Below are 26948 nucleotides of genomic sequence, written 5' to 3' on the forward strand. Positions count from 1 at the left end.
ACCATTAGCCAACTTGTGCTTCACGCCCCCCTTTCACCCCTCCTCTCCGTGCCCCCTATGGTGAGATTAATGCCAGGTGGGGAAAATATAACATAGTTTAATTAAGCCCGAGCCCACAAGATTCATGGACTCATTTCTTTGTCTGACAGTGCAAATGAAGGTTCAAAGGGTGCTGGGCAAGAGGAGAGACACCGTTGACTTGCTGTTAGGAGCATAATGAATGTCGAGCCGCACACAGGATAACGATTTCACCCTTAAACACTCAGACTTAGTAGTTTCTACACAACTTCACTGCGGCTGACCCGCTCCACATAAAGGTTGCAGAAACCAAATGGCGCGTTCAGACATATTTAACGAAGACAGGCACACGTGAGATTCAAAGATGTAAAAAAAAAAACACATCACCCAGGGGATAATGGGGATCTTTGAAAGTTTATGCTACTTTCTAAAATTACTGCAAGTGTCCTTTTGACTTGCAGTAGTGTTAATCAATAGGCAGAGATCCTGAATCTGTCTTTCATCAGCCTCCAAATGGGACGTACCCTCACAAACTACACTGTAACTAGCACCGGCTGTAATTGCAGCACAGAGACAAGACCGCAATGCCAATTAAGTCTGCTTGTAGTGGCCATTATAGTATTATGCTATGTCAGTTACGTGAGATATTGTATTAGAAAAGGAGTTTCCTGACAAAACAGACCCAAAAAAACAGCAGTTAATGAACTCATTTGTAAAGCACCACTGAACAACGGTACTTTTTCTTTGTAGTGACGAGAACATTCAGTGAAAGCTTGTATGCCTAAGAGCTACTGTTAAAGAGGGAAGCAAAACTCACACCGTAACTTTGTAGCAATTCACTGCACTTCCTCACATGTTGCCTTTCATTTGTAGTCCCGAGGAGAGGAAATGGAGCAAGGAGACACGGATAGAATCGGCGGAAAACCCTGCTGCACCTTTTTCTTTGTAATTTTTTATGGTCTGTGTCACATCTGAGAGAGTTTTTTTTTTTTTTTTTTTGTATCTGTTTTTGAATGCGACTCACCACTGCACAGGTAGCCTCGGGGTAATCGAAACCTTCCCACTCCGCCTGGACTCTGACTCCCTCCAAACCAACAGAGCCATGCCGTGCACTAGATCACTGTATTGAATATCTATATAATTAAAGTCAGAGGGGACAAGGTAAAGGGGGGAAATTTTAAGTGGAAGATGCACCGGAGCTATAGTGAATAAATAGCTACTCCCATCAGCTGAACAAGCTCTAATGCGTTTCACTCAATTTAGCCAATGGACTTAGCCATTGCTGTTTATCTGATTGCTATTTCCTATTCTGCTATCTGTCACTGACTCTCCGTTGCATTTGCCTTGAAGAACAGGCAAGGCAGAGTCATTTGGCAGCGCTAATCAATACCGTTCACTCTGCGCGAAGGGCTTATCAATTTCCAGCCAGCGCCTTGTATAAGAGTCCAGGAAGAATTTGGCTTATTCATTGCGTACATTTGTTTTGTTTTTTCTTTTTTTTTTTCTCTCAACCCAGAAAAGTATGTTAAGAGAATGCCATTTAATTTGCTCTGAAATCAATTTCCCCCCTTTTCCCTTCACTCTCAGAACGCAAGTAAAAAAAAAAACAGTGGCAGTGCAATTACAAGTGAAGAGATTTCCACTGCGTTTTCACGTCGGTCTCAGTTCGGCTGCAGCGACTTATATTGGTGAATGCTAATGGCTGTTTGTAGACTCGCAGGGTCCGGGGCAGAGGGAGCTCTATTGGTGAATAATGGATGAGTTAATGCTAGTGAGAACCCATCCAGGAACCTCCATGCTTCTTAAAAAAAACCAAACCAGAACAAAAAACCCAGCTCCGGACAAACACACAGTCATATATCTTGAATATGCTAAGCTGCCTGTTCCCTGTAGACAAGGTCACTTGATGATTTCACTTGGCTTTCGGGGTGGGTTTTTGGATGAAGAATAAAATGTATTATGTATTCTACAGTTTTGTTATTTCTGTGGATCTGATGCCAGTTTCTTCTTGTTAGGTTTAATTGTTTTCAACTTGTAAGGCTTGACTATAAGGTCATAACACAAAAGAAGTCCAAAGGTGGGTCAAAACCAGACAAATAATGCGTTAATGATCCGGAGGTAGACATCATAGATCAGGTAAAGGTTGCGCCTTGAGAAAAACTGTCACCAATACAAACAATAGCATAAGCTCCAGTTACGAACATGATCTTTTTATGGTGCGGGGAAAATTTATATCCTACACCTTTTATTGTAGTTTGGTTATTATATTCCATTCACTGAGACTAGGGCGAAATAGGAGACTGTTTTTCCCCTTTGGATTCTTTATCAGCAGTGCTGCTATTGTGTGTGTGCGTAGCCCACGTTGCAAGGATCCGGATTTACACACAGCAGCAGTGAAATAACTTTAAAGTATTTCAGAAGTGTTGCGGATAGGTTTATTCATGTTCATCGAGCCATTTGCGCGATAATTTACAGGAGCTTTTGAAACCAGAAGGACTCTGGAGGTGCAGATAGCTGTAGTTGTAATGAATGTCAAAAGAATGAAAGGCCTCAACACAGTCAGGGGGTTTTGGGCGCCCCCTCCCCCCCAGAAATTTGATTTTATTCGACTAAGAAGTCTTCATTTTCACATCATTTTGGAACCTACAATATTTATGAGGGAAAGAAACCTCTGGTTGTAGTTTTTCACAGTACACTCCGACACCAGCACGAAGAAAAGTGAAACAAATATGCTCACTGATAAAATAAACACTGTGTCCTGAAGTCATCCACATTCAGGACACGATTACAATTGATTCATATTTTAAATGTAACTAATGTTTCCAGGGCAGCAGCAGTAATGTTTACAACAGCAAAGCCACTATATAAAGTCAATAAAATCTCACTGGAAATAAACATAACCTGTCAATAAAATACATCATATATCTGCCATGAAAAAACTGAGTCAAGTTTAGAAAGAATGAAGATGGAGAACACAGACATTCCTCCTGTCCTCGGTCCTCCTGCCTCTGCTGCTGATGTGATTGACTGCCTGAAGGTACAGCTGGTAGAGGGAGGAGCTACTTTGTCTTAGCCTTTAGAAGAAGAATTTGACACATTTTAATTAAGGTATGTGGCAAATGAAGCTAAACAATTAGGTGACACACAGGCAGATTTTGTAGCAATGCATTGTTAGCTTAACAAGCACTGTGGTTGTGTAAAACATATCAGTGGTGGGTTGCAGACTGCAGGCAAAGCAAGTGGAAGTATCACTTTTTCTACATGTTTATGCTTGTTGAACAGGTTGTTTGATTAAATACATGTTGGCTTGTCACTCACAAAGGTTCTGTTGTACTTGTAGTTAAGAGCATAGTTGTGTTGTACTCAAGTAAAACATTATCTTTTACTTCACCTGGTTCACCATCTCCACTGCGGCTTCTCTGCAGTCCTGTGTGTGTGTGTGTGTGTGTGTGTGTGTGTGTGTGTGTGTGAGTGAGAGGAGTTGAGCCCTGCCTTCGGCCACGCACTGACACAGAGAGCAGAGGAGAGGACATTGAGGAGAGGCTGCAGCAATGATACTAATCTCCATCCGCTCACCACTGTTCTCCAGTCAGCTGCTTGAAGTGTGCAGCAGTTTGCATTCATTGTGATTATTATGTACACTGAGAAATTTCAGCATTGGCATTCATAATTAACTGTTGAAAGCATATAGGGGAGAACACTGCAAGATCCAAATTGCTTGATCCCACAAGACAATGTATTTTCTCTTGAGCCGCTCTCCATCCTCACCCCACATCTTCCTTCCCCTATTATTATCCAGCTGTGTGTGTCAAAGAGGGAAAGAGAGAGTGTTATAAGTTGGACCTAATATGTAACGTTAAAGCCATATTTTCTGGGTCTTCATGGACCCAAAGGGAACTACTCTCTGCCAATTCAAAGTTCAATTTGCACCTCTTCATCAGATTTATTTTACCTTATAGCCTCTTGGCTCTCCCACCTGGCCAGGGGAGAATGTAGTTAATAATCCACTTCTAACCCCATCAAATTTTCAGCAAAGAGAGAAGGGAGAGGCAGGATAGGAAAATCTGGACACTCAGGACATCCCGGGTTAGTTGGATGGCTGATTGATTTATTGATTGATTGATTTAGCTGTTGGAGGATGACTTAAATATCCCATAATGATTTGAAAATTGTTCTTAAAGGGTCTATTTAAAGTCATGGTAATTGATTTCTTGTACCACAGTGAGTCTTTACGTGTTAGCATACAGGAGAGGTTGTGACGTCAGCATTTGGGTTGCTGTCACTGATGATAACAGATGGGACAATCATTTATGCAGTGTGTGTGTACTGATAAAAAAAAAAAAAAAAATACAAATTGTTGTTGTGGTAATTTTAGTGTTTATTGTGCCATCAGCTCAGTAACTGATAATGAACAAATGTACACAGTGGATCACAGCTGCATTGAAGGTGGAGAAAGCTGCTTTTATCTGAGGCTGAAACAGAGGCCGTGTCTTTCAAGAAAATCTCTGTTTTTAAATGTTTTCAGTGTGCTTCATCTTACTGGATCATCCAGCTGGAAATATGTGTTAACTATCAGTCATTTTGATTAATATGATCTATTAAATGTAATATTTTCACTGCTGGATAATGAAAGGGAATCTGTGAGACAATACATTGATTAACTGACTAACACGTTTCAGGCTTTTGTCTCGCTTCTGTCTCAGTCTCTTAGAGTGTGGTTTATACTGGATTTTTTTGGGGCTAATGTTGAAATCGATATTTGATGAATAATCACTTTCTGAGGGGTCCTTGCACTTTGTTATTTAATGATTATGACCAGAATGTGAAGCGAGGGAGACATTTTACAGTCTCAAGAATCAAGAAGAAGCCAATAGCCATTAACCCCCTAACTGTTGAACTGAACAGCTAAGTCCTAGTCATAAATATGTTAATTAATTAAATAAATAAATGAATCTGGATCACTGAACATCAAACTCAAAACAGTCAATACCCAAATTAATACTCTTGTCGACACGGTTCTGTATCAATATTCTTATCAGTTCTTTTTCATTATTCATTTTCTTTTAATTATCTTTTTTTTTTTGATAAATAATTGAGAACAGTATTAGAATTGATTTATGCTTTAAATGAAACTACATACTGTTTCTAGCTCGGCAATACTAATGTTCACATTAGCAAAGTCACCATACAAACTCAATAATATCTCAAATAAATAATATTTCGGATTTGAAAATACTGATTGAGAAAGAATGAGGATTAAGAACACTGCTACTTTGTCCCAGCCAGTAGCTAACTTTACAAGACTTTGCCACATTGGAGATAACGCAAGTAGAAATAACGCCTTCCTACGTGCTTGTTGAACAGGTGGTTTGATAAAATAGTTGATGGGGAAGAAAGATGAGGATTGTGTGAGGAGCTCAGTCCTGCCTATGGTGCAACACAGGGAGACAGACAGAGAAGCTAGTGTGACCATAAATGACAGCTAAACAGTTTTTTTCTCTTCATTTGGCTAAGATGCTGCTAAACAAAACACTTAAATAGTAGTGAAAACCCTGATTACCTTGACTTTGACTATGGATCAAAATGGTGATGTTTGTCTCTGCATGACCGGTAGAAGCTGCACAGCCTCTGGCCACTACTGGAGCCAAATCCCACTGATTCCCTTTATAAAACGTCCGATCTTGTTCTATCACAAACTGATTAATCAGTTGACTTCTACTAGGCATCACTCTCAGGTGGACAAACTATGTAAAAGAGACGCTGTTTATAAATGACCTCAGCCATATCAATCACATCAATCGCTTGTTATCTATCAGCTGACATTCTGTATATAAGCTACCATATTGATATATCTGTGAAAACCTACAGTCACATAGTGAATAATGTTGCCCCATCAATTTATCTGTCATGCTCTGGAGCGGACTCTTAAGTCTTTGTCCAGAAATTGGCTCAATCTTTTACTCATCCTCTGGTGTTTGCTTTTTTCTTTTTACAGAGGAGCTACGGAAACTCAGCTGGTCTGGAATCCCACGACAAGTCCGACCGATTACGTGGAAGCTGCTTTCAGTAAGTCCCATGTGCACACACACACACACATACATTGAAAATATCTACATGTTAAAATATCAACAACATCCTGAAACAAATACATATTTGTGCAAAGCGTGAAAACACTCACAAGTCACAAAAACACTTGGATAAAAGCACACAGAGATGAAAAATGATGTAACCTCATGCATTAACACTTACATAAAGACACAGATTCATCAAATGCATACACACACACACACACACACACACACACACACACACACACACACACACACATACACACACACACACACACACACATACACACACACACACACACACACACACACACACACACACACGCACACTCGCACTAGTAATAAACCCAATACAGATGATCTCACTCACGCACACTTGCACACAAACTCGCTGTCATTTTCTCTCTCACAACCCCCTCCCCCCTTTTGATTTATGAAGACTGGTAACAGTCCTGCTCTTTTTTTAAAAACTTCAATAGGGAAAATTAATTGCGAGGCACAAATAATTTATTCATGAGACGCGCGGTATGTTTACTCATTAAGCCATTGTTGTGGTGTACAGCTCTTAGTCTGCAGAGAGACGACTGGCTTTTTGAACGCCATGACTCTCCCATTAATTACCGCACAATAGCTAATGTGCCGCAGAAAAGATGTCATTAAAGGTGTGTGTGTATGTATGTGTGGCTGTTTGTGTTTTGTTGTTATCTTTTTTTTTTTGGTGGTGGGAGGTTACCAACTGGGCGCTTTAACCATTAACGACTGCTTTGTTTGGTACTTTGCTGAGTGAGGGCTCATAATGCTGTATGAAGTTGCAAAGCACTGGTTGCAGTGTAGGCAGGCAAGCAGAGGGGAGGGGAGGGGCATCTTTGCACTTTAGTGGATTGTTTGTGTGTGTGTGTGTGTGTGTGTTTGTTTGTGTGTACGTGTGAGTGTGTCTGGATGTTTGAGCAAATGTAGCATAGATAACACCCTAATGGTTTGTTTGTGCGTTGTGATTGTGTGTGTTTGGCTTTTCTGCATTTGTGTGTGTATATACAGTATGTGTGCATGCATGTGTGGGTAGCTAATGTGTGTGCACATATTTATACATACAGTACATACTGTATATGAGTAAAGAGACCACTGCTGTGAACTTTGGGGGTTGCATATATGCCATTTGGCCTTTATAAATGACGGTTTGACTACTTGTGATTCCTCGCAGATTAAACAATGGAGGGAAAAAAGATAAAGATTGTATGGAGGGCAAAGAAAAAACACAAAAATCAGTGTTTGTTGTGTAATAATGCCAACAGAAATATAAGAAAATGAAATACAAGCATGATCCATCCTCCACAAGGTCTTCCTTCTCTGTTACAAAGCTTCATCTTTAAAGGCTTAGTTTGATATTTTAAGAAAATACATTTATTTGCATTCTTGCTTAGGCTTGTCATCTCCCTGAGGTTGCTTGGCAACCAGCAGAAGCTCTAAGAAGTCGCTGAACTTGGCCACTGGTCACGAGAAATAGTTAAAGCACTTAACTTCCAGTGAAAGCACAACTAGGCGATTTCTGTTTGTTTGTTTTTCTAAATGAATCCGTTTTAGAGGTGCTGTATTTTTCAAATTTTTGAGAGGGCTAGGCTAACGGTTTCACCCTGCCGCCAGTCTTTATGCTAAGCTAACATAATTGCCCCTGAGCTCTACAGTAGCTCCATACTTACCTCACAGTCATGTATCACTCTGCAAGAAGATGAAAAGTCACACTTCACATTAAAATGTTTGAGTTTTCATATATTCACCCTGTGTAGGATTGAAAGTTGTATTTTTTTTTTTTCAAATGTGTTCACAAGAATCCTTCAAACCTCTCCTGCAGTAATCTACTTGCCTGTTTTCCAGCTGTGTCCAAAAGAAGTTCCACACTGTCATCTTTTTTTTGCCAAAATAAATGCTGTTAAACGCACAGTTCCAGTGTCACACTCACCCCTCCCCAAAGCCCCCTTAGTTCAGGTGTCTCCTGAATATTTGATTTGCAGTTTTCTATCTGTTGTTGAGAAGCAAGCTGTTGCTTTGCTTTCCAACATGAAAAAATGTAAACTCTTCTTTCTCTCTTTCAAGGACATGGAGAGATTGGAGCTGAGATTGAAAAGCTCTATAACGGAACACAACTCACATCTTCATTGGGGGCATTTGTCTCCAGATGATGTTAATAAATATGTAGGGGAGTGGGGTGTTTTGAACTTATCTCTACTCCACCTTGCAAGATTTTCAATAGATTTTGAAATCTTAAAGCAGGAATAATCCCCAGGTTAAATCCAGGGCTTGGATTAAAGCTCAAAGTGGGCAGGGTGTCAAAAGCTCTCATATCTTCAGAAGTGTCATAACACTTGACTGCTTTTTCTGTCCTGTCTGGGGTATGATCCAGTGGAGAAATAGATAGGAGGGATCAAGCTCGGAAAATCTATTCTCCGTCTCACACACATGCACGCACGCATACACACACACACATTCAGCCTCCCTCTACCCACGCTGTATTCCATAAACTTGGCAGAGGCACCTACTGTAATAAGACTTCACTCCAGTGATGTCCCTCGTGCCCTTCTCCTGCTCACCAGTGTGCACTAACTTATTTGATTTTTTCCCCCTTTCTTTTCCTGCCCTCCAGCAAGACAGCATGCTTGAGCCGCGAGATACAAGTTTCCCCCACGCTGCGGTTGGAGTTCGGTAACGCTCTCCCCAAAGGCCCGCTTTTACCAGCGCATCATAGCCATCACACATAACCGCATCCATTGTTATTATGGCGCACGTGGAAATTTAAAAAATCAAAAAGCAGATGAAAAATAGAAAATTAGAAGGAGACAATAGCTTTTAGTGTCACTGGATCACCCACCCCATCCCTCTCTCCCTCCATCTCTTTTCAATATATGAGCAGCAGGCTTCACAGGTTGCCCCTGGCTTCAGAAACACATCCGGTTGAACTTCTCATTATTTCAGAAATAATACCGTCTTATTTCATTTGTTTAAAGAGCACTTGGTGTCGGGAGCCTGAAGGAGGAGGTGGGGGGAGGGTGTGTGTGTGTGTGGGGGGGGAAATTAAATGGCTTTTCTGCTTTGTGAAAGAATGTCAGCCTGTGGCAATATGTACATTTGCTAATGGAGTGTGGCTGTTAAATGTGAAGTGGTGGGAGAGGAGAAAACTAACTGGCTGTGGAAATATTGATAAGGCTAAAGGGTTATACGAGATGTATCAGGAAACACCGGCAGCGGTACTGATTTAGAGATTATTATGTTAAACTGTTACCGTATAACAGCACACCTAATTATGTTGCCAGAGAGCGGGCAAAGAATGGGGTTGTTTTTTTTTTTGTGTGTGTGCAGGTTTGTGCAGTCTTGGAATCATCTCACACCTCCTTAGAACATGCTGTACCTTTTCATTATGGTCATGAGAGGTGCAGATCTAATGTCATTCCTCCATATTACCAGCTAACTCCATAGGAAATTGTTTTTTTTTTTAATGAACAGGAGAAGAAAGATGTTGCCTTTGTACGCTTGTCTTCGGTTTGTACACCTGTGAAGAAATACACCCTCAATGCATGTCGCCTTCTTCTTTAATGGAGATCAACAGTGAACATGTCGAAAGTTGAGCTGCCCGCCGGTCACTATGTAATATGAGGTCCTCTTTTGGATATCATATCAGGGTTGTATTGACTAAGAAAGAGGGTATGATTTCATTTTCTCTTAAAAATCTTTAAGGCCTTGACTCGAAAGCCTTCTTTAAACCTTCCTTAAAGTCCCCCTCCAGCCATAAATGTGTTTTACATCTTCTTCCTTCAGCTGGATGTTTTGAGCTTCACTGTGCAGAATGATGGATGTGCAGAGTTTGGCACCAGAAGCCTGTTTTCTCATTCATTTTCTTGAAAGTGGAGTTAAAAGGCGTGAACCTGCAAGTAGGATTAGTGACATCACAACAACGAGTTTAGAGCTAATCGAGGGCCAGTATACAACTTACACAAGTGTGATGTTGATACTCGAAACCTCCAGTGCACACACACTAAGAATACACTTATGGAGACATCTCGCATTCAGCAGTTTGACTCCTAAAATAAAAACAATACTTGTATAATCATAGATTCTGCATTCTTCCATGAGGAAGTATGAGTAACTGTTTTTTAAGGAAGGTAATTGATTTTTTGTGGACACGATTTATTATTCCAAGCAGAGTAAGTCTGGAGGGAGTCTTTAAATTCCACACTTAATGGATGGTGAATCCCTTAAAAGTCCACTGAGGTCTTCTGTCAGCTTATCTTAGCTAGAAATGAGGACTCACAATAGTTGTTAGCAGTTATTTTTGGTCAAAAACCTGTAAGCCCCTATAAACACCCATAGGATGCAGATGTTTCCATACATTATAAAATACATGATATATATCTAAAATATCAGAAAAATGTGTTTTTAATGAAATAAATCAGATTTTAGTTTTTTGTTTTAATTCAGTTTACAAAAGTGAAGTTAAAAAGCAGAACTTGGCTCACAAGATGGATACAAATAAAGCGACAAGATGATTTTAAGTTAAGTTTGGTTTCATCAACTTTAGATGTTCCCATAGCGGGACAGTTTGTTTCCAGTCTGTTTCCAGGATAATGCGCTGCTGCTAAGTAGAAATCAATTTAGATTCTGTGAAGGCTTACTAAAAAAAACACACAAAAAACCAAACAAAACAATTTCATTTAAATTCCCCAAATGGATTCCCCAAGCATATTTCCCCAGTTTCAGTTTTTTTTTAAAAATTTCTTACGGAGAGTTTGCTGAAGTGGAGGAGCCATTAGAGGGATGGAAGGATTGAGGAGTAGATTGATGCAGAAAATAGTAAAGAGATGAAGATTATGTAGACAGATTAACAGAGGCAGAAAGAAGCACTGCATAGCTACTTTTTTTGTACCACTGGCTGGTCACACAGATCTGCTCTCACCCACCCCTCTTTAACCAGTAGACCAAAACACATTGAAATGTTTCAATTGTGTGATTATAAAGAGTATTAATGAAATAAAACCACACTGTTGTGCTTGTCACACTTAATTGTGCTGCTACAGCTTTGTCCTCTTGTCTTTAAATCCCCCTGTGTGTGAGTTTATTTGTGTGTGTGTGTGTATGTGTGTGTGTGGTCCCGTCCTATCAAGCTTTAATGCCGCTGCAATGATTGACCTCCATTAAGCCGTCCATTAACCTTCAACACACACACGGGCTCTTCTTCTTCATTTGGCAGAGTGCACATAATACCGGAGCCCGCTGTTCTGTGGCCGCCCTGTTTTGTCTCACGCATTTGTGTGTGTGTGTGTGTGTGTTTGTGTTTGCATACGGAGCGGTTTCACCATGTGACGGATGGGCTTTTTGGCAGACGGAGAGTGAGGGAAAAAGTCACAGTCGTAGCTTTAACCCGCAGATATCAGAGATGAGAGCGTCTGGCTGACTGGCAGCACCAACGGAGAAACGGCAGTCAGGTAGACGGGGAGGGACAGGAGGAGGTGTCTGCCATCTTTTTGGTCGTGAAAAAGCTGACAGTTTTGTTTTTTCGGGTCGAGTAACCTAAACCCAACAGATACAGAGAATGAGAAGTGCTGTTGAGAGAGAGAGGGAAAAGATGGATTGGGAGAATATAAAATAAGATCTGTGTTTACGTGTCATATCGTGCACATGTGAGCGTGAGGAACCGGAGTGTTTGCTCCACTGAGTGTGTTTTTCACATTTCAGTTCAGTATCTGTTTCCAGTGTTTGTCTGTGTTAGCCAGGTGTGCCGTACAGTATGCGAGCTTATGTGCTTGCAAGTAAAGTTGTTGTGTGCATCAAATAAACCTCTAGACTCTGCAGACATCTCCTGGGGCCTTGTCTAGGAGAAAAAAATGAATATAAAACAATAAAGAAACTTTTTATTTTTTATTGCTGCTGTTATTGATTTTTTTTCTCAATAGTTGCCCAAAATTCGAACTTTGAGTGTGTCCATGTGTGTGTGCGTTCACTAGTGTGTTACTAGTGAGTCTGCCTGCTCACCAAAACTTTGCTCTGCCCTAACATTTTGGATATGATTTGGATTATGCTATTAAAGATGAGATAATAATGTTAAACCAAATGATGCTGTGTTATAGTTGTGACTGAAGTCCCCACACCCCCCCTCCTGTTCTTGCTGCCCCTTGGTGATTAGAATGACTATTGGTGGTCTCATCTAAGCACGAATGGACTATATGAAAAGGGAAATGATGCACCAACTCTACAGCACAGCCATAAGACAGACAGACAGACATCCGCATCCATAACAAACACCCACAGTCAACAGCAGCCTTTTAAGACCTTTTATGTTTTTCAGAGACTGTCAGTGTTAGAGCAGGTAGAACAGTTTAGTTTGATGGTGACTCCACTAAAGCCAGTCCATAACAGAGCTGATCTCACATGTGACTGAACACTAGCCAAATGTGCTCTCAGAAAAAAAACCTGCTCATTTTAAATTGAAAGTGATAAATGAGAGACACACTGAGTGTTATAAGGGAGCAAGTCTGCAACAGCATCTGTCTACTTAAAAAAAATCCTTCACTAGGAAATCTGTGTTTAAATTGATAATTGATTTTCATTCAAAGCATTTTACTCTGTCTACTTGCTAACATTTCTCTCTCAATTGCATCTCATGTGAAGGTCTTTGTCAGTGAATGGAGTTATCTCAGTTTTCATGGAGACGGTTGTCACTTAGCAGGTGGTTGTTTATCACACGAGCTGTCATCATATGGGTGAAGTTCCATGGAGGAACATGTATCGGATAAAACAAATTTAAAAAAACAACTTGGAGAATAATTTGACATTATTTGCTCTTCTGTTTTGAGGACTTTAGCACAGTGAATATTTCAGAGCTCCTGTTCCCAGTTCTTGCTTTTAGCTAATAGACTTTAGATTTGTTCCTCAGTTAGGAGTTGACTTTCTCCTCATTGCATAAGCCTGGACCGCACAAGGACGATACACAGTTTGACAAATGTATGCTCATATAAACTGCCTGATACATTCCCAGAAGTATACACACATACACACACATACACACACATAGAGGTAGATCCCTGAAGAGACAGGAAGCATTTTGTCAAGCAACAGAAAGTTTCCTTTTACAAAGTGAAGTGTGTGTGTCATTTACAGACTGTATAATCCCAGGTGGAGGAGTTTACTTTGTGATTAAACTTGGCTAACAGACTCAAAGCAGCCAGTCAAGGTTTTAAAACAAGAGTTTAGAAATAAAGGTTTATTAAACTGTGAATCCTGACAGTCAAATAAATAAAAAGAGACCGGCAACATAAAAAACGCCAATTGGTTTCAGAAACTGAAAAGAAGCTTTTACTGAAAATCTACAGAGCTGAATTAATGAGTCCCATGTGGAACCCTCTGGCACTAGTGTGTGTTAGAATGTGTGTCTGTGTGCATGTGTGTTACAAATAGACAGGTGTGTTTATGGAGACTGTTACCAGTTACTTTCTAAAGTGTGGGGCCAGTACAAGAATCCATGCAATGCTTTGGTAAATAATACATTTGCAACTTCAATGAAAAAAAATTTAGGATGTTGGACATTTGAAATCATAGTTCAACGTTTTGGGAGGGGGGGGTGCTAATCACTTCCTCGTGGACACCGTCAGTAGACAGGCAGCTTAGTGAAGATGTAGTGTGGCTCTGTCTAACAGTAACAAAGTCTGTCTCTAATGTTCAAATGAATGTGTTGGAATGTTTATTTAATCCATACAAATCTGTTTTCCAAGACGGATCCAAAACATAACTTAATCTAGTCAGTAAGAAGAAGATGAACAGAAAAATCCAGTCTTTTTGACAGGATGTGTGATGTTAAACACGGTGTATCAAAGAACAAAACATGCTAAATGAAGTGGGAATTAAAAGAGGAGAAGGTCGTTATTCATGCCAATCAAATTTTTCGTTATAAAAGATTTTTCTTGGTCAATCATTATTTTTTTTATTAGTGTAAGCTTGTAACTCCGAATTCTTCCCTCTATCTTCTTTTCTTTTTCTTTCTCTCCTTCCTTTCTCCTCCTGTCTACTTTTCAAACTCTCTCTCTCTCTCTCTCTCTCTCAGGGTTACCTGCCAGCCAATGCAGAGAGGAGAGAAAGCGTCCTACAGAGGAAGAGACAAGAATATTTTGGCTTCATCCAGCAATACTACGACTCCCGCAATGACGAACACCATCAGGACACGTACAGACAGGTAGACATGATCGTGCATTCAAGTCCACACACAAACACAATGCACTTTTTCTTCAATTAATGATTTATTTTACATTGCTTTTTCCCCTCACACCTGTCTGAATCCCAGAATTTGACGGACAGAATGAGAGACGGACAACAAAAGTTTCCGTTTCCAATTACAAGAACAACTTGGCACTAATATATTCCTTCAGCAGAAACCCGGGACCCAAAGATGTTTATATGTATGTCTGTCTGTGTGTGTGTGTGTTTGTGTGTGTGTCTGAGAGAAAGAGAGTGTGTGTTTTGACAGTGTTGCACCCTGAAGCCAGGATTACTGAAACCAGTTATCTGGCAAAAAGTGCTTTTCCATGTCTTCTTTCCTGCTCTCTGTCCCTTCCTACTTCTCCCTCATGTACTCATAGGACTGTTGTCTCTCCGTCTGTGTTGACATGGAGGCTGTGTGGTCGAGCCCTGTTCACCGAGCGGCAACATCTCGCCCCCGAGCTTCAGAGAGCTGCTTAAATGAACACTTCTCTTTGGCTTTGAAAATAATATCTAGTTTTCCCTCTCTTTCTGTCTGTGTTTATCTCTCTTTCTCTCTCCCCCTACGTATTCTATTTCATTTTAACACTCAACTACTTCCCATTCATTTCAAGCCGATAAAAAACATCAAAGTGGGCCGTAGATAGCAAAAACACGCATTTTTCATATTCTGTCCAATTTCCCATTGATCTATTCTGCACTGTGCCAGAAAGCCAGCATACTTTGTTTTGATGATTGTTTGGCTCGTGTCTTGAAGCCTCCTTGTCTGCCAAATTCTGCTCATTCCAACTCTTTTGGTGTTGATGGAGTGAGGGATGATTTCTAGTGATTTCTTTTCTGCTGCTGTGATTTAGTCTGCTTGTTCATATGTATGGAAGATATTTTTGGTCATAATTAAAATTAGAAGTCCAAATAGAAAATTGATAGAGATAACATTCAAGATTATTATTTTTAAAACACTACTAAGAATAATCAGGCTATAATTAAGCTAAAAGTAAAAGTATTTCCATTTAAGCTTCTCCATTTCTCATTTTGAGTTTCATATTGGATGTTTCCGTTTTGTTTTTTATTTCATGGATATTTTCAATTTCATCTTTACAACTTAAGCTTTCAGTTTGAGCCTTTCCATTTATGTTTTTCCATTTTAAATGTCCTTTTCTTCATGGTCACTTGACACCTTTTTAAATGACCCTTTTCAATTTTGTTTTTCTTTTTAAGTTTAATCATGGCCAGAATATTCCTAATAGTGTAGTTAAAAAATAATTTAAATTTGTTCACTTTTCATTTTTCATTTGGATTTTTGGACCAAAATGATCCTCCATACATATGTCAGGCACACAAATTGAATGCACATGGTAACTGTTTTAAGTTCTCTGTCTAATGTGTTTAAGTGGCTTTAGATATATTTACATACATTACACTTATATATCTTATGTTTGTTTCCATCAGCCAGTCTGAATCTCTCCATCTGCTTCCATAGTTTGTTTCTCTTCTTGCGTCTGTCCATCTGTCCCTTCACTATATCTGCGTATGTTGTTTGTAACTTGCCCAAAACAGCTTCTGTCTGTGTATACGTATGCATATGGATGTAGCCACTGTAGAAGTCCCAGCTCGCACTGCAAGCTTTTTGAAGTACTGCTGCATTTTCATCCCCAAACAAACTGTTTAAAAAAAAAAAAAAAAAAAAAAATTGCTTTGCCTTTTATAAGTCTGTCAGAATTTATGAGATAAGTCTGGCAGCTTGTTGGATGAAAGACACTGAAGTTGTGTGTTTGAAACAACTGTTAAAGTTACATTAAACAATTATTTTGACCACTAAGAGGCAGTAAAACCAAACATTTGCTTGTCATATTTTTGGGTTTATCATGCTCGAGTGGCTAGATTTTAAGCAAACATCCAGCAACATTGGCAACTCATTGGAATCCTTTCGCCAACTGTCAAATGTTAGCTCAGTATTTGCTTGCTTGTCTGTTCGTCTCTTCCACTCTTTTAACCAGCCACTTATTTACGTTGTCTCTCAGTCATTTTGTGCTCTGAAGAGGCGGTTGGAACTCAACCATAGAGGCAAGCGACTCAATGAACTGAATGCTGCTGAAAGTTGCCTCGAGAGATGTTTCGTTCCCATTGGGAGCTGTACTACAAACATTATACACAATCATTTTATCTAGTGTCATATGACTGAGTTTTAATATCAAACACACATTGAGGGCAGTACATCTGTTTTCACCTGTTGAAGGAAAAATCCAGATTGTCTTAGTAGTTAACTGTATTGTACTTTTTCCTTTAAGTCTAAACATAATCCCTTCTTTCACAGCTGGTCAAGTACTGGTTTAAATGCAGGATATAGTGGAGAAGTGCATGAAGGGGACTTCTACAATGGTACTTGTGAGTGCAAATGTGTGTGCGATTGCTTGTGTGTGTGTGTTTATCTAACACTTTCTCTCCCATGTTGCTGTCAGATCCACATAGACATTCCTAGGATGAGTCCTGAGTCTTTGGTGATGCAGCCAAAGGTGACAGAGGTAAGGCGGACAGGACTGTGAATATAGCTCAATCCCCCCCAGTCCTGTCAGCAACAAGCCACACACTCGCAAACAGTCCGATGCAATCTGGACTATTTTCAGTTGGCTTGGCTCCAGCTGCTGTCCTGCATCCGTCTGGCTCCCTTCTGATGAATCTATCCTCCTGTTGTATTGTTCATCTGTGGGGTAGACACTCTGAAATGGTGGAAATGTGGTCACACACACACACACACACACACACACACACACACAGACACACACACACACACACACACACACACACACACACACACACACACACACACACACACACACACATTTAGGACCACCGCTGCCATCCATTTCAGAACACCGAAACCCCTGTCTGCCTCCAATCAAGGACACCAATCCACTAACTGTTGCTCTCCCTCTCCGATCTGTGCTAACCTGCCCGTTGCTTCAGTGTTTGTCTTTTTCTCTTTCTCTCTCTGCAGATTCACATTGACATACCGAGAACTAATCCTCTTATTCCTCTCTTTCAACAAGCTTCTGTCCAAGAGGTGAGACCCCCCTCCTGCTGCACACACACCACCTCACCTAGCAGGGTTTCTCCTCCCTGCTTTTAGGCAGATTTGGGTGGTAGCCATTAGCCGAGTAGCTTTATGACACACTGGCACCGAATAGGAAAGAGATAGCGATATAAGATATTAACAGGCTTCAGCTAAAGGTTAAGAATCATAGGCAGATACAGAATAAATGATCTCATAGGGTGTGTTTATGGTATCAGTAGGTGTTGTGTTAGTTTAGTCATAAAACTTGGTAAAAGAACATTCAGAAAGAGAAGTGTGGCATGAATAATATTAAATATTCATTAGCTGAGAACAACACGTTGAGTTTTTGTTGGATTATACTTTTAAATCTGCCTAGAAGTTTGAAATGAGGGGGGGGAAACCCTTGCTGTTGCACACTGCATGGTCTGGCATGGGTGAACACAAACACACATACAGACGCCCACAGAACTAAGAGCACAGAGAAGAACCGAATCATACCTGCAGTCATGCATGAGATCAGATACACATAAACCTCCACTCTGCATGGTTAGCTCTCTCATAAAAGCTCCTTTGTTCTGCTTTGTTAGCACCACTGAACAAAGCATATCTTGTTACAGCTGGATACCGTGTTGTCGGGGATATAGAAACTAATTATCCTAAAACCCTCTTAAGCATTATCTTTGATAAAACAATAACTATCAGCTGTAGTTAGGGCACGTTAGAAAAACATATGGCAAGGCAGACATTACTGGACCAAGATGCTGAATCCTTAACCATTAACTCATTGTAAGTTTTGTTGGATAATAGTGTTACTTACAGTGAATATTAAAGTACAAATGCGGTTCAAGTCACTTTTGTTTCAAGAATGAGCATGTGTGTTGGCTCAGCAGGCCTATGGGACTATTAGTGCAGCTTCTCAATACAACTTAACATTAGAATTAAGTCGACGGCATTCATTTCTATGGGGTTAATTTGGTCGTATTATTACAGTGCTTCTGGGAGACCCTGCTGTACATAGAACCACTGGTCTGAGAAGCAGCACAGAGAAGTGAAAGCATAGATAGAAAAATCCCATAATGAGGTGCAGGCTAATGAGATGGCCAGAGCTCTGGATTTCAGTGTGCTGCATACACACCTACACATACAGCAGGAGCGAAGGAGCACACGCGGATGCACTCCTGAAAGCATGCACACCAATATATGCATAGTTACACAGACAAATGAAGGCAAAGAGCACAGACTCACACACAAACAGATGAATTCACACACAGTCAGTCACACAGTGCCCAAGGTAACACTAATTCCCATTGCCCTTGTATAGTTATGGATACAACTTGGGGCTGTAAGCAGGGTGATAAGGTGAAGCTAAATAAGATCAGAGGAGGAAAGTGGCTCTGTATGGTTACCTCTCTTTTTACTCTTATGTACGGTGTATACTACGACTCTCGTTTTTCTTTTTTTTTTCCCCCCTTACCTCGTTTTCCCCTCTTGTCCTCTCAGAACCCACGTCACTCTCCCTCGCGTCCCCGTCGAGCAGCTCTCCCCTCTTTGCGTGCAAAATGAAAGCCACCAGAGTACATTGAAATATTCAGTCACCGTGCTCCTTATATTTTGGTATGCAACAGACTCCAAAGGCCTCTTTTCTTTTTATACGGTTATGCTTGCTGCAGTGCCACCTGAATATCACCTCTGCTTCATTTCGTTCAGTTGTTTGTCTCGACACACCCCCCCTCCCCCTCCCCCTCATGGGGTTTGGGGAGATTTAGCCAAGATAGAAGGCAGTCAACAGTCTGTTCCATTTTGGGGAGAGAGGGATATTGAAGCAATTCTGCAGTGATTTCCTAAGTGGTATCTAAGCATTTGAGTTCGTCTTGTTTTGGAGAACAATACAGTCTTCACAAGATGCAGATAATCAGCAATTACAAGTTCCCGACGTGAGAGGAAAACGTTAACTTTCGCCTCCAAATTGTGATTACAGGCTGAATGAGCAGGATTTATCATTACAGCTTGGTGTCCTCTTTTTTTTTTTTCATTGAAGCATTTAACCGATGCTTTTCAAGTAAGGAGTGAGTGCACCTGTAGTAATTTGAGATATTGAACCTATCATCTTTTGACAGTGGGATCGTCTTTTAAACCGCCGGACCCCCCCTTTTCACTCCTTTCACTTTGTGTGCGAGATGTCAATGACTTGACACCTTTTTGTTGCATCAATTTCCTTTCTCCCTCTTGAGATTACCCTTATCAGAGTCCTGTGGGGTCTGCAACTAATGGGATGGAGTCAAAGCGTTATGACACAGGAGACTCAGGAAAGCTGATTTCCTGTCCTGGAGATGCACCGCATTATGAGAATATCAAATTAATGTGAGATTAACAACATTTTCGGGAATCTAGCGTGTCGTCTTTTCAGGACTAAATGAACTCCGGTTAAACCCAAAGACAACATTATTCGGGTTTGAAAGCGGTACTTTCTCATCTTTGTTTTCTGTCTTTCACATTCAAATGTTGCTGCACACAAACACAAAGAGGTGGGATTCGTTGCCCATAGTAAAGTGGGTGTGGGAGGGGTAGAGTATGTATCAGTGGCAGCTGGTGACAGGAGGAGGAAACAACTAATAGTGTCATGTTATTTTACTTTTGTTGGCTACTTATCTGTACTTCTATGTTCAAGTTATTTTATTATATTCTTATATTGGAATAAGATTTTAAAACGCCAACCCAATTTATAGCATAACTTTAAACCCACATTTATAGTATTCTTCTATGTTCATGTTCTCATCAAAAATAGACAATATATATCATTATTAATACGTTTCATGTTTATTTTCTTTCTTCTGTAAAAAAAAAGAAAAAAGTACCACAAAGCTTATAATCAGATACAGGTACAGATCTGTAAACAGTAAAAAAATCAACAGATCTAAGAGTATAGATTCCCATCAAAAAGTATTCATGCATCAAATACATGACTTACACACTTTAATCTAAATGCACAACATACTGCCTACAAAGCTGACATGTTCACACTTTTGGTATTCTAGCTACTTTAGCTTTAACATTGAAAAAGTCTAAATACTAGCTACTTTAAGCTTATTACTCAGCATATAGTTCAGTTTAAAAATAAGCAAGAATGAATAAATTCTCACAAGCAAGCAGCCAGACCTCCTGCACATCCTTTGACAAATCAACAAGTGTCTGAACAACCACCCAATTAGAAACTGGATCAAGTCCAAGTGAATCAGGCTGGGAGTCCAGACAGCTCGCTGTACCTCTTCAACCAGTTAACAGTGTGATATCATTTGCAACAATGACAACTTAAGCTAACTCTCCCAGTTGTTTCATTTAAATTATGTTGTTAACTTTGTATTATTGATGAATTCAGAACAGCAGCATGTCCTGAAGCAAACTTAACAACAGTCACAAGCAGCTATCCGTTGCACTGGCTAAAGCAAGTACTACTGTTTGACTTGTCAAAAAGTCCAAAATAATGTAAGTTTTTAGTTTGTTAGTTTGTTTTAAAATAGTTTACAATTTAGACTTAATGATCCCCCCCATATTCTATGCCATGAAATCAATTTACAGTTCCTCTTATTCAAGTACAACACAGTGATAGAGAACCCATTTTTGATTGGTTAGGGAGGTCATCTTCCATTGCAGAGTCATTTTACATAAAAAGAAAAAAAGAAAAAAAAAAGAAATGCATTAAATTGATATAAGAGATCCTGCAGCAAGGAGGTCAGCAGGAGCCCTTCCTCCTCTGCTCTCGTCTCACCACTTCATGCACACTGGCTTTTCCCCTCTTGCCTGCTCTGCACTTGTCGCAGTTGAAGCATTTCAATTAGAATTTCAATAATGGATTATTTATTTATTGTTCATTGTTCATTTTAGCTAATTACTATTTTTTTAAATATATATTTTGGTCTCCTTCTTGACTCTCAAAACTATGGACGAGCCTCTTGTGGTCTGTATGTGCACAGATTCACTTGGAGGTGCCAAAGAGAAATATGCATGTTGGCTTTTGAGGTTTCATGAAAAGAAAGTCCCATTAACCACTCCCCCTGCTAGCACCAGCACCTCGCCCCGTTTGATGGATGGGGCTTTGATAAGCAAAGAGGAGGTGTGAGATGTGAAGGCAGGTAAAGGAGATTTGAGGGAGAGAGTCTTGGTGCATCTTCCTTGACTTGTCTTAATGTTGATGGAATTTCTTTAAATACAAATGAGCGGTCTGCGCCCAGCTTCCAAAAAAAACCAATGTCACCATGGCTGTTTTTTTTTCTTCTATAAAACAATGAGCTATGAGGTTATTTAGAAAGTGACAGAGACATGACATATCCCCCAAAAATATGAAAGTGCTTGATGGGTGTGGTGGTACAAAAAGGTGTGTGTGTGTGAGTGTGTATATGTGTATTTTTGGGTAAATCCATTTGAGCACCAGAAAAACAAGCTGAACATCAAGCCTCCTCTAATTCACTGGGGTTGACAGCATTAAACAGCCACCCATAACGAAGATGGAAGTGTTTGCTTTGCAAAAAAATATTTAGAAGCAGGGGGGAGAGAGGGAGAGATGGAGGAGGTGACATGCTCAGAGGGGAAGAGCAAGAGACAGAAACAAAATGAGTGAAAACAGAAGAGAGGAGGGAGGGAGGGAGGGAGGAGACCAACACCAAAACGGAGTTTATTACATTTTAATGTGATTGTATCTTTATATGATTACATGTGACAAATAAACTTGATAGATTAATTGATTGATTGAGAAGGAAGTTCCTAGTGAGCTTTTGTTGTTCACAGAAGAATCCAGCTGAGAGACTGATGTGAGGTGTTGCTCTGTGCTGAGAGGCGTTAGCAAAGAAGTGCTCCATCTTAAATTAGACTGCTCACCCAATTTTAACATCCAAAATCCTCACTGTGGATTCTTATTCTTATGTAACTAGAAAAAAGTAATGCCGACAAACAGTCATAAGCTAACTTAAAAAACAACATGCATTTTAATTTACAGATAAAAAAATAGATTTAGAAAATAAAAACCAATATAAAGGTGAAACTTTTCAAATATCAGAAAATAATTACGAAGAGGGTTGTGTTGGAAAAAAAAACAACTGTTTATACTATTATATAAAGTTGAGAGCTGTTAGAATATGTGCCATTAAAGGTGCTCTGTGGACACAAGTTTAGTATTTCATATCAAAAGGCAGCATGTGAACCTTGGAGGCCTGATAAACATTCTCCGTTAGTTCATCAATGTGCCCTAGCTAGCTTTTCTTGCTTGTCTATGTTGGCGCATTGCTATGCTTCTTTGCGCATAACTGCCACCAACTGTCAATTAGCGGAATTAGCGTGTGCGTGTGGATCCTTGTGCTCGACCATAATACAAACAAGCGCTTTAAATCAGTACTAGTATTCAAAAACTCCACAGTGCACCTTTAATATTCCCTCCAACATATCCATAAACAAAGACGATGAGGTTAAACAAGTCTGTGGTCATTTTTTGAAGTAACTAAATAATACCTTTTTAAAAATGATAATCCATAGCTGTAGTTTTCCAGCAAACTTTCCTTGCTTGGCATGCCTCAAATTGTTCTGAATTTCTATTCCCACTTCACACACCTCACTCACTCTCTAAAATGTACACTTACATGATTGCAACCTGTAATTCTAACCAGATGTTTTCTATGGCATGCCTCATTTACTGCTCGAAAATAACTTTTTAAGGTGTCAGTCAGATATCAAGTAGTGGAAATGATTAGTTGATTTTTCAAGTAGTAGATTGATGGAAAACTCAACAATTCAGAAGAGGGTTAATTTAGAGTTAATTAAGTGTAAATGTGTAGTCAAGTCATTTTATACTAGCCTCTTTAATAGAGAAAGGTATCTCCTTTCTGTTTGATATTATTGTAAATTTAACACATTTGTGCATTATAAGAGATTATTTAAATTAAATGTGTTCAATCTACAATCTATTTTGACACTGTGTCTCTGTCTGTGTAAGATATTTGAACGGATCCTGTTTATTTGGGCCATCCGCCACCCGGCCAGCGGCTACGTGCAAGGCATCAACGACCTGGTCACGCCGTTCTTCGTCGTCTACGTCTTCGAGTACATCGGTGAGTAGTATTTCCCCCTCTCTCTCTGTCTCTCTCTCTCTGTTTGTGATCTTTCCCTTTTAAGACTCCCAAATCCATTATGCGATATGCTATTCATACCATGGTCAGTCATCTTTTAGCCTGCCCCCTTCTACTGCCTCTATAGTGCTCCTCTCCACAGTACAGAGTAGTACCTTTTGTAGCTGGCAAGACTTCACCGGTTTAATTGCCGGTTCATCACCACAGGTCACTCAGAGTCGACCCCGGAGCTCTCAGGACAATCTGTCTTTTCATATCTTTCTGGCCATTGAACTCTTCCTCCTTTCTTTTCTCTTCAGCTGGTGTGTTTTACATATATGTATCAGAGCGCTCTGTTTTATCGTTATGATTAATTGGTATGAGTACGGTGTCAGTGAACGAGCATGACATGTGTAGGCGTACGTGTGCTATGTCTAAACATTCTGGGTCAAATACAAAGCGTGCACAAACTCCCAGACCCTGAAACGGTAAACAAACGCTGTACATATTAAAGAAATGTACATTTTATATACATGCTTGTTATTGTAAAAAACTGTTGCGAGTCGTGACTTTATTTATTGGATGCTTTCTATACAAACACAAAAGTCTGTTGGGGTTATTTTTCAGGAAGTTTATGAACAAACTCATACATATTTATTTAGTTTACTTTACTTATTGGTAAAGTTATTTGTTTCTATAGAGTGAGAGCCGGAACTCCTTTTAACCACCTACTGACAGTGTTTTGTTTTTTTTCCCAGTATAGAGCAAACAGTTTATTTTAGCAGCTACTCCTGGTGAGAATGAGCAGTAAAAAGAGCTGGTGAAGTACACATATTGTACAGAAATGCGACAGTAAAGTGGAATTGACCTCTTGTTGTTGTGAGAAGATTTTTTTAAAGTGGTAACATCTCTATTGGCCTTGTCCAGCTCCCATTATGAATCCTAGTAATATTTTGTGTTTGTGTAGTTTTCTGTGTGTGTGTGTGTCTCTGTTTGTGTCTCTGTGTGTGTCTGTGTGTGTGTGTCTGTGAGTGTGTGTTTTGGCCCATCAAGCTCTCTTTGAAGCCATTCAAAATAGAGCTACAGTACTAAATGGAAACCACAATGCTCAGTGGAGTACCTCACACACCCCGAACTAGCCATGGTCACAGACACACAATTATGATCCGCTTGTTAAGTGCTTGTAAGCACGCAAGAGGCTAGAATCTCACAGCACTTCACTCAGAGTTAGTGAGTCTAAACTTTAAAGTTAACTACAAACTACAGTCTGATCTTCAAAATGACCATGAAGCTCTCCGCAGGACAGTTTTCTTAACACTATAACCTTCATGAGGATATGATTTATTGCAGGGTTCTTGTATTAGACTACATCAGTTTTTACAGAGGTGTTCCTATTAAACTGTAAACTATTCCAAAGTGGGACGTCTGTCAATTGAAAAATGATCTGCAATAATGAATTGATTAATTTATTAGTTGTCTATTACTATTGCATGAATCACCAGCTATTTTGTTTATCAATGAATTATTTGGAATCATTTTTAATAAAACAAATGTCTTTATTCTCTGATTCTAGCTTCTCAAATATGAATACTTTCTGCTTTCTTTAGTCTTATGTCATTGTAAAGTGAATATATTCCAGTTGTTGGTTGGTTGGGACTAAACAACACCTTTTTTAGGACATCATTTTGTGCTTTAGGAAACATTGGTCGACATGATTCACCTTTTTCTGACGTTTCCTGACAAACAACTAACTGATTAATCAAGAAAATAATTGACAGATTAGTATATTATAGAAATAATCGTTGCTAGACCTGATTCCATTTGAACACCATCACATATAAAACAGGTTATAAAACTGTGTCTTACAAATATCTGTGAATTTGAAATCTTTACACATCAAATGTATGCTTTTTAAAAAAAATGAAACACTGAGTTAAAAACAGTGTTGTGGTGAGGAAACATACGCACACTACGTGTTTCTTCACCTAAGTGACAAGTTTTGATAATAATGATGTGTGAAGACATGACCCCTGCTGACAGTTTTTTTTCTCTTCTTCATTTAGCCTCTCTTGTCCTTCACTCCTTCCGCTCTTCCCCTTTATCATATTCTCCCGCGTCTTGTTCCGTCTACCTTGTCTGTACCTCTTTTCATTTTCCTACTCGTCTCCTTCTTTATCCCGACCTCTCTCTGCATTTGTATCTCTGCCTTTCTCTGTGGGCGAGTCAGATTCTTGTCAGATCTTCAAAGCATCACCCCGGCGCTTTGTTCCCCAGCATCTCCATGTGCTGATGAGCCTTGAATAACACACACAGCACCAACAAACCTTCAAATGTGCCTGGCTGGCATTGTACATGATGGCTTGATGCGCTGTGTTGTTGTTGTTAGGTGCTCTTGTTTTCTGGTGCAGAGAGAGAGAGAGAGGGAGGGAGAGAGAGAGAGGGAGAGAGAGAGAGGTTTGGCTTTTTCATGAGGTAGGCCTAATTCTGCTCCTTTTGTGGAGGAGTAGGAAGTGCGAGATATATACTCTCTTACGCTTTTCTGCTCTCTTGCACTCTCTAGCTGTCTCTCTTCTTTTCTTTCCATCTCTGTCTTTCCTTCCCTCCATTCTAAGTATGCTCATGAACGCATCTTGAAAGTAGGGAATTTCTTTTTAAGTCAGAATGTATTTTCTTCAAGAATCATTATAAAGAAATAAACAAAATTATTCCTACACCCCCATGGGTAATGTAGACCTGTCACTGTAACGCTTGGCACACAAACAAATATTAAAAATAGTCACGTTTGAAGGTGTTTGTAGGTCACACACCTGAAATACTCTACTACTTTTTTCTTTTCTTCTCCAAATGAGGTCAAATACTGATCTGTCAAACTACAGAAAGCCTGATAAATAAATAGTGTGGACATGTGGAATTTCAAGTCAATTAAATGTATAATTTTATAAGTTTTTAATAGGCTTATCAGTTTTTTTCCCGCTATGAATCTCTTTCTTTATTAATGAATGATAGCATTTGTAGTGAAGAATGAACCTAATAATAACCCTAACCCTCAAGTGTAAACTACTGTGTAAAGAGAATTACCACTGCCACAGTAACCATACTTACTATACTATACTATACATACTATATACTAAAATATAAAACCACTGAACACCTAATAATCAGACAAACTAGGTAATAGGTCATGATTTTTAAGAAACAGTGACTTGAAATTTAAAAACTTAAATTCCAAAATCAGAATGTCTTTAGAATTTTTGATGACGGCAACTTTCTTTTTAGTCATGGCTTATCAAGTTCATTTTCTTAGGATTGAATTTTGTAAGTCAAATGTTTGTTTGTGTTTGCGTCTGACTCTTGTGAAGCTTGGTGCGTTTGATTGACAGCCAGTATCTGAGGATGTGAGCCAGTTCACTGATTAGGAACCTGATTAAGACTTTGACCTGCTTGCAGCTGTTTAATTTATCCACTAAACAAGTTTCTGTCTGT

At 39.6% G+C, this 26948-nt stretch overlaps 1 protein-coding gene across 2 annotated transcripts in view; it reads left to right on the forward strand.

Annotated features, from left to right (window-relative positions):
* tbc1d22a (TBC1 domain family, member 22a) overlaps positions 1-26948 on the forward strand; it is a 123726-nt gene that overhangs the window by 18726 nt on the left and 78052 nt on the right. Inside the window, exons 6-9 of one of the 2 annotated variants that reach the window (XM_053313981.1) lie at positions 6014-6084; positions 14170-14298; positions 16781-16843; positions 23354-23468. In XM_053313981.1, coding sequence (XP_053169956.1) covers positions 6014-6084; positions 14170-14298; positions 16781-16843; positions 23354-23468 — 378 coding nt within the window. Of the gene's footprint in view, positions 1-6013; positions 6085-14169; positions 14299-16780; positions 16844-17316; positions 17383-23353; positions 23469-26948 lie in introns of both variants that reach the window. The other variant, XM_053313980.1, reaches the window with a different exon arrangement.

This window comes from Scomber japonicus, chromosome 23 (assembly GCF_027409825.1).
Source record: "Scomber japonicus isolate fScoJap1 chromosome 23, fScoJap1.pri, whole genome shotgun sequence".
Classification (NCBI taxonomy): Eukaryota; Metazoa; Chordata; class Actinopteri; order Scombriformes; family Scombridae; genus Scomber; species Scomber japonicus.